General features: G+C 47.3%; 8 protein-coding genes across 8 annotated transcripts; 3 read left to right on the top strand and 5 right to left on the bottom strand.

The window, feature by feature from the left end:
* Positions 1–89: 89 nt before the first annotated feature.
* N7537_005437 (uncharacterized protein) lies at positions 90–3,309 on the bottom strand (the record flags this gene model as incomplete). The annotated part of the gene is made up of 7 exons (XM_056896494.1): positions 90–527; positions 592–675; positions 743–888; positions 941–1,809; positions 1,872–1,909; positions 1,962–2,079; positions 2,126–3,309. The coding sequence occupies 7 exons, from the start codon at positions 3,307–3,309 to the stop codon at positions 90–92; spliced, it is 2,877 nt and encodes a 958-aa protein (XP_056752279.1).
* A 512-nt stretch (positions 3,310–3,821) lies between these two features.
* Positions 3,822–4,155, top strand: N7537_005438 (uncharacterized protein; the record flags this gene model as incomplete). Its single annotated transcript, XM_056896495.1, has 2 exons — positions 3,822–4,023; positions 4,097–4,155. 2 exons carry the CDS (start codon positions 3,822–3,824, stop codon positions 4,153–4,155), a joined length of 261 nt encoding a protein of 86 aa, XP_056752280.1.
* Positions 4,156–4,642: 487 nt separating this feature from the next.
* Positions 4,643–5,282, top strand: N7537_005439 (OPT oligopeptide transporter; the record flags this gene model as incomplete). The annotated part of the gene is made up of 3 exons (XM_056896496.1): positions 4,643–4,653; positions 4,681–4,930; positions 4,998–5,282. The coding sequence occupies 3 exons, from the start codon at positions 4,643–4,645 to the stop codon at positions 5,280–5,282; spliced, it is 546 nt and encodes a 181-aa protein (XP_056752281.1).
* A 322-nt stretch (positions 5,283–5,604) lies between these two features.
* Positions 5,605–6,471, bottom strand: N7537_005440 (ankyrin repeat domain-containing protein; the record flags this gene model as incomplete). The annotated part of the gene is made up of 1 exon (XM_056896497.1): positions 5,605–6,471. The coding sequence occupies one exon, from the start codon at positions 6,469–6,471 to the stop codon at positions 5,605–5,607; it is 867 nt and encodes a 288-aa protein (XP_056752282.1).
* A 1,528-nt stretch (positions 6,472–7,999) lies between these two features.
* Positions 8,000–9,439, bottom strand: N7537_005441 (flavin monoamine oxidase family protein; the record flags this gene model as incomplete). Its single annotated transcript, XM_056896498.1, has 1 exon — positions 8,000–9,439. The coding sequence occupies one exon, from the start codon at positions 9,437–9,439 to the stop codon at positions 8,000–8,002; it is 1,440 nt and encodes a 479-aa protein (XP_056752283.1).
* A 4,361-nt stretch (positions 9,440–13,800) lies between these two features.
* Positions 13,801–14,232, top strand: N7537_005442 (uncharacterized protein; the record flags this gene model as incomplete). The annotated part of the gene is made up of 1 exon (XM_056896499.1): positions 13,801–14,232. One exon carries the CDS (start codon positions 13,801–13,803, stop codon positions 14,230–14,232), a length of 432 nt encoding a protein of 143 aa, XP_056752284.1.
* A 336-nt stretch (positions 14,233–14,568) lies between these two features.
* Positions 14,569–15,003, bottom strand: N7537_005443 (uncharacterized protein; the record flags this gene model as incomplete). Its single annotated transcript, XM_056896500.1, has 3 exons — positions 14,569–14,691; positions 14,751–14,823; positions 14,876–15,003. The coding sequence occupies 3 exons, from the start codon at positions 15,001–15,003 to the stop codon at positions 14,569–14,571; spliced, it is 324 nt and encodes a 107-aa protein (XP_056752285.1).
* Positions 15,004–15,255: 252 nt separating this feature from the next.
* Positions 15,256–17,074, bottom strand: N7537_005444 (uncharacterized protein; the record flags this gene model as incomplete). Its single annotated transcript, XM_056896501.1, has 5 exons — positions 15,256–15,869; positions 15,925–16,361; positions 16,417–16,594; positions 16,686–16,830; positions 16,889–17,074. 5 exons carry the CDS (start codon positions 17,072–17,074, stop codon positions 15,256–15,258), a joined length of 1,560 nt encoding a protein of 519 aa, XP_056752286.1.
* Positions 17,075–17,242: the final 168 nt, after the last annotated feature.

The raw sequence follows: 17,242 nt of genomic DNA on the forward strand, positions 1-17,242 counted from the left end.
CGAGTTTGAAACCAAAGAATGACAAAGCCCAAAAGCCAGAAGAAAGGAGAGGCTGAAGACAAAATATGCTATATACAATGGCCCTGCGATCACAAAATAGCATGAACGGTATCGGGCCAGCAATCGGCAATCTTCCCGTCGTTTTGGAAAGAAGCAACAACAGAACCCTCTCCTCTCAGGGGATCACCTTCCCAGACGACAAAGTCCCCAGCCAATGCTCGCCCTTCGACCTTCTTCGATTGACCTCCAAGGATAATATCAAAATTGGTTGAAACAAGTGCAATGGCCTGCTGATCACTTAGACCGGCATACTTGCCAGCCCACCAAGCTTCTTGTGCCAAACCATGGATATTTGAATCACTTCTCACAGCTAGGCCAAGCAAAACACCGGCGTCGGATAAGATTTTAGCAGGGCTCTCCGTAAGTGGGGGCCCTGTGAGGGCATTCTTCTTCTCCCAAGTATCAGGGGCACCGCGGTTACCAGTGAGGATGACAGGAATTCCTGCTTCAGCGAGAGGCTTGGCAACCTATTGAACATTGAAGTAAGTATGAATGTAATTACGTAGGCCAAGTGAGAGGAGGCTATCTTACTAATGGAGCACTGTGGCCGCCGTGTATGATCAGGTTGACAGATCGGAACCGACGCTTGACCAGGATCAATTGCGCAATATCATCCTGACAATATTGAGTCAGTTCTTTTGAAGGGCGTTTTTTAAGGGCGCAGAAGTATACTCCACATTACCTCATTAAATGCCTGTACAACCACAGGGAGTGAGCCGTTAGCAGCCCGAGCATAAATGCCCAAGCTCCCGGGTGCGGTATCCTCGCCAGCCTGAAGCAACTGACGCAGTCGCTCAACCCCAGAAGAGACAGTTGGTGTCTCATCACCTAAAAGAAACCAGATTAGCTTGGTCCCAAATATGACAAGCAAACCCCTTACTTTTAGCTTCCTGACCTATCACGAGATGGAGTGCCACATCATCCTCCCAGATACCATTATCAAGAATTGTGGCATTCACGCTCGTGCGTAATCCAACACTGACACCTTGTACAACGCCGCCACTATGGAGAGGGGCAGTGATGGCTCGCGTGACGCCTCCAATCCTGGCTCTCGCGAGTCCTCTGCTATCAAGATGTACGCCGTACTTGGCAAAGTGAAGTGACTTCTTTTCGTTGAGTGCATCCCCGTTTTTCGAACCCGATCCATCCCCAGTTGAGGGTTCAGATGGGATGGATTGGATTCCGAGTGTGTTGCCGAAGGCTACAAGCCCAGGCAGAACGTGACCGTTCTTCAAAGCGATATGTGCGGTATTTTCCTGAATCTCACCGGAGAGACATGAGGATCTCTTATCAAGACACTTGACTTGACCATCTTCAACCAGCATAACCAGGTCGCTAGTGCCACTAGTAGATGGACCGTGTGTATCAACCAAGGCTTTCTGAATGCCAGTAAACAGAATCCGTGAACCAAATTGCTGAACTTTGTTGCATGTATCTTCCGTCTGACCTATTTCAAGAGATGGTCGGATTTGGGGAGCCTCTGGTTTCCCAGAGCCAGATCTTCCAGCAGTCCATTCGCGAGAATTATCATCTTTCTTCAGAACAGGCCGACCATCAATGAATACGTGAGTTGGAGTTGCACCAACTTGGAGCGGGTGATCATCCCAAATGACGATGTCTGCATCATATCCTGGACGGACATATCCAATTCTATGATCTTGTTGGATTGATCTAGCAGGGACAGATGTCACGGCTTGAAGAGACTTTTCTTCAGACAAGCCAAACGAATGAGAAACTGCTGCTTGGTAACTGTAAGACATCAGGTTAGATGATTGTTAGGTGATTGAATATAGAACTTTTCGTCCACTCACACAAGGTACTTTGCATAGTTTCCCTCCCCAGTATGATCCTTTTGGTGTTAGATAGACCAATATCGCTTTACGAAAGAAGCAATTTCATACCGACTTCAGTGCAACTTGGACACCATGATCAGCCAAAATCTTAGGCCCCCGTAAATTGGCCCCATATGCCTCTGCTTTGTAAAGCGCATTCTCTGCAAAAGTGGCAATAGTGATGTTTCTGAGGCCAGTCAGTAAATGAAACCAACAGGAAGAAGGGCACATACTCCTCTAGGGATTTTAACAATTCAGGCACTTCCCACGCTTCTAGCGCATGGTGGAAAGCACTGGGATGGATGCCAAATTCATGAAGCACTGACAACATGCGCTCAAGATCCTCCGGTTCGTAACAGTGCACATTGACATTGAGCTCGCCTCGGAGAAGTGCAAGAGAAGTTTCAAGCTCAAAGGATTCCGGTCGTCTCCCTTCATCTTTCAAGAACTGTGAAATTCGTCGAGATTGGGAAAAGCCAGTTTTGTCAATATTAGCAGCCGTCCGGCACCAGGCAGATTGGCGCTCTTGCAGCTCCTTTGCTGCCGCGAGATGCTTGCGCAAAAGCCACACTAGACCCATCCGGGTGTTCTTATAGTTGCGCTTGGGGTTCTCCCCGCATGCCATTTTCAAGTATCTCCTTCGGTCTTTTTCCGCGATGCCATAATCAAGCAGTAATTCCTCGACGACCGGCTCGGCATTTGGGCCTGGCGTTGCCAAGTTCTTTACTAGATATGCCTCGCCACCGACAATATTTGCCGACCCTGGTAGAATCAAGGAAGAAGTGACACCACCCGATGCGATGATCTGGATCGCTGGGTCATATGGCTTGAATCCATCCAACGAGCGAACAAACGGAGTGATGGGTCCTAGGACCGGGCGCTCGTTGACGTCGCTGGTAGATGGAAGGTGGGGGAATGGGAGTAACAAATGATGCGAATGCATATCCACCAAGCCAGGGGTGACAAATCTTCCTTGGGCGTTGATAGTTTGAGCATACTTGGGGGCTTGGCGGTTCAAATTTGCAGCTGATACAGAACGAATAACGCCTGCCTCAAATGTGATATCGACTGCCTCTGCAAGGACGGACTGGCCGTCGAACAGCGTTGCATTTTGGATCAGGACTGGTGTCTTCTGGCCGGAGATTGAGTTCCACCGTGGGTTTTCCCGATCCTCTGTTGATTGAGGTGCCTCATACTGATACCTAGCTTCATGGCATTTGTTCAGCCCTTCGTAAAAGGTCTCTCGACCAGAACTAGTGATATTGGCGAGGTATTTAGTTTGAATTAGCATCACTATGCCTGCTGCTAACAAAAGGGTACCCAGTAGGAGTTTTCCATGACGAAGACAACGAGAAATGGAGGATTGTGCGAAATCACGAGGCGTCTCCAACGGCAGGAAGCCGTTCTTGGTCGCCATGGGTGTCTCTAGAGTGGCGCTGGAATCCTTGAGACTTCGATAAGGAAGAAGAAGAAGAAGAAGTGAAAGTGCGTGTTATCGGAAAGTCCGCATTGGCGCAAACGTGGATACAAATCGCGTCACTCGATTACTATCCACTTTCAGACACTTCCGGTATATTTCTCATAGCTCCAAGTACCACGCGATCCATGTTTAAGTTACATGACTCCATCAAAACCCGAACCCGAACATTTAGCTTATCATGATTGTGTACATCCGGATGAGAATAAAGGTCCCGGCAGCCCTGGAGGTGGACAGCCTAAATAGGTAAAGCCTAGAGCCATTGCTACCTGTGCGCTGCGGGGTCATCCTATGAGTTTGATCATCACCGTTTAGCTAAATCCCAAGCTTCCCTTCATTTCCCACGGTTATTCTCTCACGGTCTCATCTATATCTCAGATAGCAACATTGAGGGAAAGGGAAACTTCTTTTCTACAAGCACAAGGAAGCTTCAAGGCGAAGTGCCAAGAAACATGGCAGCAATATGCGCTGACGTGCTTCCGGAAAAGACAGAGCAATTCGACCGCACTCATTATATCAGGCCGTTATTTTGTAATCTGGATGTACTCCGTATTCTGATCCCTGATACCCTGCCTGATTACGGTATCTGCTCCGGCCGCGACCCAAGTGCGACCCCCACTGAATCTCCTAGTGGCCTCCGGGCGTTCACTATGGGTGTGTCTAGTGTCATAGGGATAAGTATTTTGGGAAACGACAATATACAACAGAATAATAAAAGACCTTTTAGTTCCAAATGGCGAGATACTACTGACTACGCCAAGCTCGGTAGCGGGCCGAAAGTGTTGAGGAAGTAGAGCGGCCATTTGAACAGCCATGTTGCCACCATGTTTTATCATTGTACTAACACAGCACGCAATAATGGCGCATGGGGTAGATATCTCATCTGCAGGGGAGATTAGAGAACTATATATTGGCTGTAATGGGCGTGGTAGGATGTAGAAATATGGAGTAGATGACTTGGATTTCCTATACGTCCTGAACCACAGTTTTCTATAGGACCTTTAGTCTTCACACCGGGACAGTTCAAATAGATCCACATCATGGTGGAACTGTCAGAGAAAATCGGCGACATCACTAGAGTGGTTGTGCCATAGGCTGAGGTATTCAAACGTCATAGGTTTTCTATTCAACCCCCTTCGCTGCAATATACTGACGAAGTAAAACTATCAACTGTATAGTAAGCCCGACGAAGATGAGTTTGTCAAGTAAGCAACAAAAAGTAATAGCGGGCATATCGAACGCTAACACAGTCAAAATCACGAAGATCCCTGACATGGGTCAGCCGTAAGCAATCTCTAATGTGATTTTCAGAAATCAACCGGATCGTTTTACCTGCCCGGGAGTCAACGCTTACTTCACCGCTGCTGTTCTATTTGGAAGCCTCGGTGCACGGAAAATGTTCGGAGCGAACGGAACCTACATGACCTTGCTATATGCCTTCCCCATTGGGCTCGGCTTGCCGTTTGTTTTACAATTCATTCAGAAAAGGCTTCCTCGGAATCACTGGTTTAGTGAAGTTTACCCCGTCATGTTCCTCGCTGGAGGAATGCATTGGTCTCCCGTGAGTCGTCCATTAAACCAACCTCGCTTTCAACCGACATTATTTTGCTAACAACATCTCAATCAAGTATAATATTGCCTACATGTGGCCTTCCGTACTTCCCGCCTATCTTAGCATGAAATATGTGCACACGCGGTACCTTGCCTTCTGGGCGAAGTACAATTATGTCTTGTCAGCCGCTCTGTCAACCGCAATCGCCATTGCTGATGTCATTATTTTCTTTGCGATTAGCTACAACTCAGTCAAGCTTCCATGGTGGGGAAATGATTCGGAGAGTGGATGTGAGGCAAGCTACTGCACACGGCTTAAGGTTCACAAAGGCGAATACTTCAGTCCTCGCATTGGAGCTTAGCCCTGAGCTGGGAAGTTTGTATCAAACAGTACGCCATTTATATTTCCCAGTATGGACAACACATCCTAGTCTGCCACTAGTTCGATTTTAATCCAACCTTACACTATTCATAACACTCAAACTCAACACTCGGGACCGCCGAGAAACCGTCTTCAGACTATTACTAGTGAATTGAAGATAAGTGACCTCTCCGCCAGTGCTAAAGTTCAAGGTCTCGTGCACAACGCCAGCAGCCGGTCGTGGGTGAACACTACCGACTAAATCCAATATGAATGATCCTCGACAATCTCAAGTTCTAACTTTCAGATGCTCTCAACCCTGTTTACTTAATCTGTTGGAAGATTTGCGTGATGGCATTTTGCCCCCGGAAGGCCGCAATCTGTGCCGCCGTCCACTTCTTATTTCCTGATTTGAGGGATACATCTGCGCCCGCGTTGAGCAAAATCTGGACAATCTCATGATGGCCGGATTCTGCCGCTGCGGAAAGCGCCGTATATCCGTTATAATATGAGCCTTCGGCATTCACATCGGCCCCTATATCTAAGAGCCGACGGACAATCTCGCGGTGGCCGCCAAAAGCCGCGCCTTGAAGGGCCGTAAAGCCTTTATACCTTACGGCCGGCGTGTTCACGTAGGCCTTGTGGTGTAGGAGAATTTCCACGATATCGGCGTGGCCTTCTAATGCAGCAGCTTGCAGTGCAGTGCGACCTGCATTCTTAGCTGTAGGGGCATTAATTTCTGCGCCTTGCTGAAGCAGCCATTCTAGGAGCTCGATATGGCCACCCTCGGCGGCGGCCTGTAGGGCAGTTCGGCCCATATACTGATGGGGTGGGCAGTTGATATCTGCTCCCATAGACACTAAGTGGCTGACGATATCCAGATAGCCTGCTCCAGAGGCTAGTACTACTGCTGATCTGCCACCGTTGTTTCCACCGGGAGCGTTCACGTCTGCCCCTGCCACTAATAGCATCTCAACCACGGCGAGATGTCCATTATGGGAGGCAGCTTGAAGGGCTGTCTGCCCATAGTAGCCTTTAGGGGGCTCATTGGGATCCACTGACTGGGATAAGAGCCGTTGTACTTGGCATAAATTCCCTTGCGCAGCGGCGAGCTGAATGGAGGACCATCTCTCGTCGTCTCGTTCATCTAGTTGAGGTTGCCTAGGTGATAAAAGTTGACTTTCTTGCATCTTAAGACTTCTTTTGATGTCTTTCATGCCACCCGGTGACTATATATATTGTTATTGTTTTTATTGTTGTTGTTGATAATGTTGTTGATTTGGTTAACGAATATATGTATGACTCGAGGGAAGATGCTTATCCCGTTAAAATGGCATGGTGGATCCTTAGTGCGAGATAAAATCAAACCCAAGCCAAACCAATCAGAGGCTACATAGCTCCCCCATAGTAGTTAAAACAGATTTATAAGCGAAGGACCTAGTGATCTTTCGAGAAAGCTGACGTAGGAGCTGTGAGTCTGCGACCGACGGAGTTCCGAATGCAAATCATAAGATAAGCACTAGGTCTGAGCACAGCCGTTAAAACGGGGAATATTTCTTGGCTCGGACCTCATCATGTATCTTTCGTGGGACCTTAAGATATTTGACCTAGGAGTCTGTCTAAATATTGGTCATTCTTCGGGTCTTCCAACATTTCTAGGCTGCTCCAGGCAAAGCTCAAAAACCGCCAATATAGCTATAGGTTTCGTTTTGATTAACCATGGTTTTTGCGGCTCCTGCCGCGTTTGGCTAGTCGGTTTAGATTAGTTAAATATTATGGTGGAGGATGTTTATGTTGGAATATCAACTAAGGTATGAGCGGAACTACATACATATTGGCGCTCCCTTTTCGTTTTGGTGCCGATTTTGCCGCTTTTCCCTCACTGAGTAGATCTGAGCACACCTATGCACGTCGCATGAGAAGGTGGTGAAGAAGCGCAACCGGTCAACTAGGCATATACCCTGCGATAGTGGCCTAACGGTCGAAGAGGGCCTACAGCTAATTCAGCAGCTAGATTTGCCTGGTTGTCAGCCATGATGTTGGTGACCGGAGACTGACATAGTTGCGTTTCGGCCAGAAAGGTGCGAAGCCATTGCAGATGAAGAATGGCATGGTACTGTCCAATGTATTCGGCATGAGTTGTAGACATGGCCACTCCCCCCCTGTCTCTTGGACAACCTGCAAGCTCGAATACATAGCCAGGCGTCGAGTATGCACCATCAGCGACGACAGAGCGACGTCCATATACCGGATCAGCTGCCCACTGCGATAGGTAATACGATGATGAGATTGCGTGGCTTCTACGTAGCGAAGCAGTCGCTACAGAGCGACTTGGTGATGTGATTGCGGCTGGGACGTGAAACGACATACTACCCTCTAATGCGTGACGAGTGGATATGACACATAGATACTAAGGGAAATATTCAGCTAAAATAGGAAATTTCTTGGCAAAATTATGCACTCCAGGATTCTTGGTCCGGTCCCGGTTGTAAAAGTTGGAACCTCAGAACCGTGATCCGACTCTAGGTTCCGAGCTCTAGACTCGAACCGGACCATGTCGAGGTATACTTACTAAGGGACCAATAATCCTTGGTCACCTGCTCTAAGTACAATCATTTCTGAAACACTTCCCTAGATCCTTGCATGCTCGCTAGACGACTGGTAGGTCCAACTTGCCTTGCGACCTAGTCATTTGGAGAAGTATGACAGACTCGAAAATTAAAAATCCGCTACAATCTCTGCCGCAGCTCGCTCACCAGAGCGGATGGCGCCATCCATATATCCAGTCCAGTACGGAGAAGATTCAGTGCCAGCAAAATGTATTTTGGCGGCAGGATCCCGTAAGAAAGGTCCGTACTTAGTAAGGACCCCTGGGGGACAATAGGCAACAGGCCCGCCACGTGAAAATTCCTCGAGATCCCACCGTTGTATGAGTATCTGGCTGACATTGGCCGCTTGGGGTCCGAAAAACTTCACGAGGTCCTCTGTAACATGCTTTTTGATTTCTGCTTGCGAGAGGCTGTCAAGGGCTCGCATCTCATCGGCTTCGATAAAACCCATGATAGCACCGAAGCTCTCGCTAGCAGGAGTGTTATCATATGTCGCTCGGATGACACCTGTATCACTTTGCACCTGTCCATTGAACCCTAGATTCCTCCACCAGGCATTAGGATAGATCGCAATAGCCTTGCCAATAGAACCCATAGGCATTCGCTGAGAAAGCTGATCCCGACCCGCTGGTAGTAGTGGATCATAAGAAATCCGCCCCGCCATCGGAGGAGACATGGCGACGACAACGTGTTTGGCTGATACTTGCACCCTATTGGACATGACAATGTATCGGTCATGTTTGAGCTTAATCTCCCGCACTGGCGAGTTCAAGAAGATGTTTGCTGGCCCAAGGTTCTCTGCCAGCCTCGTCGCCAACAGTTGAGTGCCGCCATTAATTCGGCTATCCTGAGCGGCTTCCTTGGTACCAACAAGACGATTCATGGTTCCGGTGTTTGTTTGGTTACCTGCGGCGGCGATGTACGACAGCATGTACAAGAGAGATGGCTCTTCGACCTCGGTGGAAAGGATAGATCGAATGGCGGTCTCGAAGAGAAACAGTGAATCTTGTAGACTAATCCGGGATTCGGCAAAGGACCTCAGGGTCATACTATCCCACGTCTGGGCGTTGGGATGTCTCCAGGGCGCATTGACGTCCAGCTCACTAGCCAACCTGTCGAGTTCTGTCACGAGACTAGCGAGCTCTGCCTGGGATTCCGAGTCCACCGGGGGTAGGCCGCCCGTGCCAAGGTCTGCGTCGTAAGGAGTAACAGTGCCGTTTCGGTACAGTATCGATTTTCCAGTCGTGTATGTCGAGTATGTCGGCAGGCCAAGTTCAGCAGCGAGAGCGAGCACCCGGTCCTGGGTTGGCCCGACGAATTCCGCGCCTACTTCCTGGATCTCTCCATTGGAGATATGCGCGTTGAGCACACGGCCACCTACACGATCGCGAGCTTCGAATATAGCAAAGGTCTTGCCTGCTCTTGCAATATCCTTTGCTGCGGATAGGCCTGACAAACCGCCACCAACGATAACAACATCGACGTCTCTCGTACTCGTTACGGACGCGACAACGAAGGAAATAATCGAAATGAAAAATGGAAGATACATTCTGTCATCCAATTGCAAATTCTTGGTTGACAATGTTGGCTCCGTAGATGAGTATATGTTAAGAAAGGAAGAATATATTGCTTTTTATCCTGCAACATGTAAGATTTATATGTATGTCACCCAAATCCTGACCCACAACTCACTCTTCTCGTAGCTCATTTGTCATGACCCTGCATATGTGGGCCAGGGAATACTCGGTGGTATCATTGCGCTTCCGCCCCCAGTTGATATCTCGGGTCCCGAAGTCCGAGTCTTGGCATATGACAAAGACCGAGACACTAACTACTCCCGAGGGAGCGACAATAGCGCGAAAGGTTACCCCCGAGTTGAAATGACGGAGCAGGCGCGGAACGAGTAACAGATAACGAAGTATAAATTTACTGGCTCGCATGACAATTTAGCATTTTTTACAATATCAAGGAGTTCAGTCCTCCATATGTCACATTGGGCTAAGTTACATTGCTACTTGAAGCCGCACGTAAGACAGTGTTTAAGATTCACTTGGTTTGGCTACATAGTTCGATGATTGGTAACGTGGCTTATGCACGCGATTCTGTTCATGCTCTCGGGCAAGCTCCGGGCAATACAGCAGCTGGTTAGTATCATTTCGTCCAAGGTGACTCCTCTCCGCGAACGACTGGAGCAATAGGCATCCCGGTCAACGGAAGTCCTGAAACTTAACGGGTATCAGTTATAAGATAAGCGAAATAGAGTCACTATAAAGACGCACTGGAACAAGAAGGGGTGGCACCAAGGGCCCGGCCAGAAGCGGTCATTCGAGTCACCAAATGTAAGCTGGATGCCGTTGTTTACGGCGGATTTTCGGCAGCGGTACCAAGTGGGGCGACAGATTAGGGGCACCGTAGCTTGTAGCTTGGTATTACGAACGGCTAAGATAGGCAGGAGTCGGGGATCCCTGCAACCCGAGCTTTGTCCCCATGACTCGAGCCTCGAAGATTGAGGTCGATCAGTCAGCGCCAGTAACACACGTTCCACCCACGCCGCATTCGGCAGCCGGATAGGACCTATTCAGGACGTTCATGCTGGCCCAAACTAGTTACATCCTAGGCAAAATCCCGTCTCGATCCGAAAACGCTTGAGCCCCGCCTCAGATGAGTCTGTTCCGAAACGTATCTTTGATACGAAATCACCGGAACACCGATCGTCCATGCAGACCAGCGTAGTTCCCGGTTCCGAAGATCTCGGCGTTCGGGTTTGTTCTCGATGTAGCGTAGAAGGTGGTTACCCGAGCTAAATACTACGGTAGGCGATTAATTTTACAACTAGGAATTCGCGAATAGGTTACTATAATCGAAGCAATCTACGCTGATAGCTCTTCGCTACCGCTATCTATTATATTTAAAGGCAAAAACTTTATCGAATCTTAGTTCGATAACCTTCTAATAGACTACCGATTCGAAGTATCACCGAATAGCTAGACTACTGATAAGAATAGTCTTCGCTACCTATAATAACTAGTTATTCTATCAATAAATCCGCGTATACGAGGTAGATATCGGCTATTAATTCTTAACGGCCATAGTAACTATCTTACGCCTTAATACGATGTGTACCACTCTTAAATAAGAGCAATTCAATCTTCTTTGGTTCGCAATAATTCTTCCCAGTTATTCTGAAGTCGACGCGGAGAATTGGCTGAAATAATTGGTTAAATTGATGAAACTGGTGAAACCATGAGGATTTTCTGACATGTAGACGGACTTAGTGAATCTACCAAGCATCCGCCCTATCCATATAAACCAATGCTGTAAATACATGAAGAATAGCAACAGCTAACGAGGAATGTAAACCATCTTCGCTTGCTTGACAATCCTTCTGTTGGTATAATGAGATAACCCTGCCTTCCACACGACCCAGTGTTATCTCCTCTCCAGTGGAGTCTGATATTACAGGACAAGACCCTTCGCTTTCATCCCTATCGGGAATGCATGCCTTTATCTTTATGAGACCTTTTTTGGCGTCTTCCCAAGTACATTGATAATGGCCTTCAATTGACCTACGGACCGTCACCAAATGATCCCCTCGGAACTTGATTATGCTACCGTTTCCCTTGTGTCTTGATTTGCATTTTCGAATAACGGCTAGCACATGACGTTCGTGGCCTACAATATCTAAGTCAAGCAATAGATAATCCGCACACTTGTAGACATAGATATCGTCCATACGTAGGTGGGCTTCCGGGATAGAATTTTTGGCAATTGCGTAATTGAAGACCCCCGGACGCCAGAGTTCCAAGACAGGCATGGCATGAGCGTTATAGCTGACCCGTTGGACTTGTATCATGAGCTTTGGCCGAAGGTGAAGCTTTTGGCTGGTCTTTGCTGGAGCAGGACGAGCCAAATAAAACATTGTATAGGTCGCATCGTTTGTCATGTGAGTGCTGCGAGGTCGAATTAGAACACTTGTAAATTGACGCACGTAAGCATAACCAACCATTCCTCGCAATCGCTGTCGTTGCCATATTCGAGAGATTCAGCATCACTCATATCGATGAGCATATGCGGCCATAGTTAGGGAACTGACCTCTTCTTCCAAATCGGACTTCGAACGGATTTGCGGTGAAGTCTCATATCCTGGGCTTTATATACCCGCGGTTCATAAAGAGAGTTTAAACAATGCGGCTGTTAGACCGAAGATCCTATGTGAACTAGGTCGGCTCATACAAAAGATCTACATCTACAGTCTTGCATTTTACTTTCCGTATCTGACACTGTATTCTCCCTCCATTGGAATAGCAGAATCTTCAGCCTACAATTATTTCAATCTCTCTGGGTTCGGTGTTCGGCAAGTCAGAATTCGGTTTTCCCTGTCTCGGTGTTCGGTGCATGGAACAATGCGGGTCCCCGCTCAGCGGGGCCCAAAAGAAGTTCAATCAATCAATCAATCAATCAAAGTTCAATTAACCTGTTGCAGTCTAACTAGTTGCGTATGACTATGCAGGCGCTTCATCCAACTGAAGCAAGAACTCGAAGCTAGATTTAACGAATATTTTACCATATTTCATTGAATAACTCTGTCCTTAGTGGTAAAATACCGCCCTCTCAATTCGACATGATCTCCTGGTGTTGTGATTGAATTTGCGAGGGTTGTTATGAGAAGACATGATTAAGTGTTTCACTCGCTTATCATATACGTTACTCTCTGATCTCCACAGAAATTTTCAATGGCTTTAGTTGTGAAATGTAAACCATGGATATGATACATAACGGTTTTTATTTATAGATAGGCGCCTCTCCATGTCGGGCTATGGCGGCATGCATATTACTGCTTGACTCTTTAAGACAAGGCATATCGGTCGGCCCTTGTTCCATATATCACTAAAGCCTAAATGTAAATGAGTTCGGAGTTTTCGTCGATGTCGTCTCTGGGCTATCTGGCGGTTGCCTGCTTGGAAGGGATCATCCGTTATATAATCAAGTGTCTTAACGTATTCGGTAAGCGAGCGGCGCACGCAAGCGAGTGGCGCACCCCAGAACACATAGTAAAAGCGATAAATTACAACATGATATTTCAACAACGGTTGTTTATATGAGCTTTTCTTTGTAGCCTCATGCTTTTTATATGATGTCTAGCCACTTGTTAGAGTTTAGGTGAACTTGATAAATTAGTGACTGAGAGATACATATTTCTCGAGTTCAGAGATGTATTTTTCAATACCATAACAATGCAAGTTCTCAATTTATTCAAAATTGATATATGATGCTAAAAATACTTATCAATTGCTATCGACAAGTAATGAAATTAAATAAAAGTGTTGGTTGTTGAAATATCATGTTGTAATTTATCGCTTTTACTATGTGTTCTGGGGTGCGCCACTCGCTTGCGTGCGCCGCTCGCTTACCGGATACGTTATTAGAAGGAAAATCGATTAAGCTGTTTGGGGCGCTCAAATTCTCTCCATCTCCAAACAGCACGGCTGAACTCTTATTAGAAAACAGAGCCAACCCAAATGTGAAGGCTTATCCACCCAAAACGGCACAAGCGGGAAGACAAGAACTGTCACAGTCATCAATCCCGCTCTGCAACAGGATGGCAGCTTTCGTCTGATTGAATGTTGATCTAGTATGGTGCAGACGCGTGAATATACAAGCTACTGAATTTCGATTCCTGGTAGGGTATGGGGCAAGAGTTGCACAAGAATGCCACCTTTAAGAGACAAGAGGGGCAGTTGATATCAAACCGAGTGGGGACCGAACCTCAAACGCGAAAACGCGAAATTTTGCCCCTCTTCGATAAACAACTCCTACATTCTACGCCAACTCTCTAAAAGACTTAAATTCCGATCTCCAGCAAAAAGGCCAGCCAAATAACCCAATTAAATTACCAAACAATCTGCAAAGATGCGCTCAGTCCCAGATTTCCCACAAAACCTGCTAGACAGAGTCAACGCGGCCGAGCACAGTCCCTCACGCGATTCCAACGTCAAATACGTCTTTCATGTCATACACAGTGAAGCCGAAGATCTATCCGCGTTTGAGGAGATAGACTCAGAGGACGAGGAGGTGGAGTCTGAGGATGGTAATAGCCGAAGGCAGCACAGATTTGACACCCTCGAGGAGGCCAACAAGGCTGCTCTGGCTCTTTTCAGACGCGAGTATGAAGACTTTTTTGATCAAGAAAAGGATATGTCCAACTGGTATGAAGAGGGTACCAGCGAGATTATGATAAATGATGTGATATGGCAAGTTGTCGACGGGAAGCTTTCGTTGCAAGCCCACGACGCTGAGGAGGGGATTGTAGGCCAGGTTTACGTTTCTTCTTCGAGAATCTAAGCTTGAAGAGAAGAGAAGCAAAAGCGGGAGTGGAAAAGCAAAAGTAAATTCTGATCTCGGAGTTTGGTTCTGTGTACAAAGTCTCTTCTTGGTATGGGGGATTTCATGTTAAGAATCAATAGTCCAGAAAATGAATGGAACACAGCCCACCGGAGCTTATCATGGTCATGGCTTACTAGAAAAATTCAGGCGATTAGAAGCAGGCATTTCAAGTTGAGCAAGGGTAACTCACGGCGCGCGGGGTTTCGTCACTCTACCCGGGGTAACAGAGAGCCCAAGGAAGTCATTCGGGTTTTTCTTCTAATAGATCTCAGTATGCTGCAAGTTGTGCACAACTCATAGTCTCACCAGATGGTCACGTTTGATATGAGCACGGAGCTTCACTACCTGAGGGTTGGCAGTCTCAAGGTTATCGAACTTTGGGCAGTAGGGACACTTGTAGGCGCAAGGAGGAATCGTCTAAGGAAAACGAGGATTAGTATCGGCTTGGAATTTAAAATTTGAGTGTTTCCACTCACAATGACTGCGTGATTCATCGGCCATTGGCTTGCCTGGTGGTCATCACAAGCGCAGAGCTTCTTTTTCTCCTTACTGATGGAACCAGTTAGCCATATTCAACAGTATGATTCAAAGCTATGCTTACAGCCATTTGGTGGGCGGTACGTCCCTGTTTGACTTCCAGTAGTGACCACGCATCCCATAATAAGGACTCGTCGGGGCAGCCTCAGTCAGGTAAGACTCGGCTGGGGTTGCTGGTGCATCTTTGGTCATGGTTGCGGTGGGCGGGTGGGTGTGATTCTGAATGGAATCTTTAAGTGGGTTGATATTGAGAAAGGTAAAGTGCTGATGTGATTGGGGATGAAGAAGCAGAAATAAAACGGAAGGAACCCAAACAGGAAAGTGAAATCGACAAACAGCCCCATCTGATATGGCCTGGCTCATGAAGTTCAACCTGTGACCGAAGACATCAGGAGTCTATCGTAATATCAAAAATGTCATCGTAAATTCGTTCCCACAAAGTATTTACAGAACATATTTGAACAGCGGAGACTTGTCTCCCATATCGAACAGCTGTTCCTCTGTGTAATTAACCCTAGCATCATCAGCAATTCTGTCCTTCTTCGCATTACCCAGCTTGTAAGTCCATTCGAGGAACAAAGCAACAAAGAATCCAACCCCACCGAGTGCCAAACTGAGGCCGAATCCAGTTGTGTACTTCGGGCTCTCTTTCTCAATATACATGAAGCTGCCCAGTATGCCACCAACATTGCCGACACAGTTCACCAGTGCAATGCCCATAGCCCGTCGGGACGCTGGGGCAATATTGTTTGCATTCCAAGATGCAGCTCCGGGCTGGATGGGGTAAATACCGATGACAGACAAGACGACCGCGAAGTAAGCCACTCCCTTCTTTTCTTCGAGGGCTCCATTGAGAGACATGATGATAGAATAAGCTACCACGACGATTATCATGGGGATGCAGACAAATGGCATTCGCCAATAGAAGCGATCGGAGAACCGCGCAAAAATGATAGCAGATATCGCGCCGGCAATGTATGGAGGGGCAGAGGTGAGTTGGGCATTTGTGGAGCTGAACCCCATAGCTTTAGTGATAGTCGGGAGGGTGAATTTAGTACCTGCATGCAAAATATATTAGCACAATTTGTTAGGTAGGATTTGAAGAGTTGTTACCGTAAGACAAAGCCGACTGGCAAAACAAAAGGTAGCCTTGCACATATATCCTCCAGTTCATCAGGACCACCTTGAGGTCTCTCCACTTGAATCCCCCCTCCCCGCTACTAGCTCCTCCTTGCTTGATGAACATTGAAAGTTCTAGGTAGCGAATTTCATCGGGGGATAACCAGCGCTTGGATAAAGCCGGGGTGTCGATGAGGAGGAAGAAACAGGCAAGACCTAGTACCACACTAGCAAGGCCTTCAAGAATGAAGATCCACCGCCATCCCTCAAGCCCAGCAGTACCGTCCATCTTAGCAATAGCGGCAGCCAATAGGCCGGAGAAGGCGCCGGAAAGCGCACTGGCACAGTAGAAGTATGAGATACGAAGTGCCAATTCCTTAGGCATGTACCAGTAGGAGCAGAGGTAAATAGCACCGGGGAAGAATCCAGCCCTATAAAACAAAGTATTAGGTGAAAAGTAAAATGTGGTTGCGTGGTGTCACTCACTCAAAAATACCGAGTAGAACTCGAGTGGTCATCAGGCCAGCAAAATTTTGAACCAGACCTGTACATGTCATGACAATGCCCCAAGCCAAGACAAGAAGGCCAAGGTACATTGAAGGGCGCTTGAACTTCTTGAGAATAATGTTACTGGGAACTTCAAACAGGACGTAGGGAATGAAGACTGCATGTATATATCACGGGTCAGTACACCTTGGGCCCACAGCCAAGAGATAACAAGCCGGCCGAGTGTGCGCCGCAGCAAATGAACTCACATATGGAAAGAACAGTATTATACTGCAATCCCGTCATATTGAGATCTTGGACCATGCCTTCAATTTTAGCATTGCCGATATTCGCACGATCGATATGGCAAATCAAGTACAGCACTGCGAGCATGGGGATTAAACGCTTATCGACCTATATGGAGTGTTAGCCGGGTATTACATGCCTGGATAGGAGTGTTGTGTATTCTCACTTTATGGAAGACCTTTTTCCGTTTCTCCTCCGGATAGTTATTATAGAAATCTGCATCATCGGCAGTCAAACCGACGACACGAAAGTCGCCAACCTGAGTGACTAGAGAAGGCTTGAGAATGTGTTCGACATGGGAACTTTGATCGACAATCTCGACATCGTCCTTTCCGATAGAACCGCGGTTCATAGCTGCGGATTATAAGTGTACACGACCTTTGGCTACTTCAAATAGACCAATGTCAAGAGATGTTCCTGTAGATATATAGTCTCGGAAGATCAGCACAAGCAAGTCGGCCCAACGGAAGGTTATATATGCTATATACCTAGGTACATCACGTCGGCTATCCTCCATAGA

This window comes from Penicillium hordei (genome assembly GCF_028827395.1).
Source record: "Penicillium hordei strain IBT 12815 chromosome Unknown utg000003l_segment0_segment0, whole genome shotgun sequence".
Classification (NCBI taxonomy): Eukaryota; Fungi; Ascomycota; class Eurotiomycetes; order Eurotiales; family Aspergillaceae; genus Penicillium; species Penicillium hordei.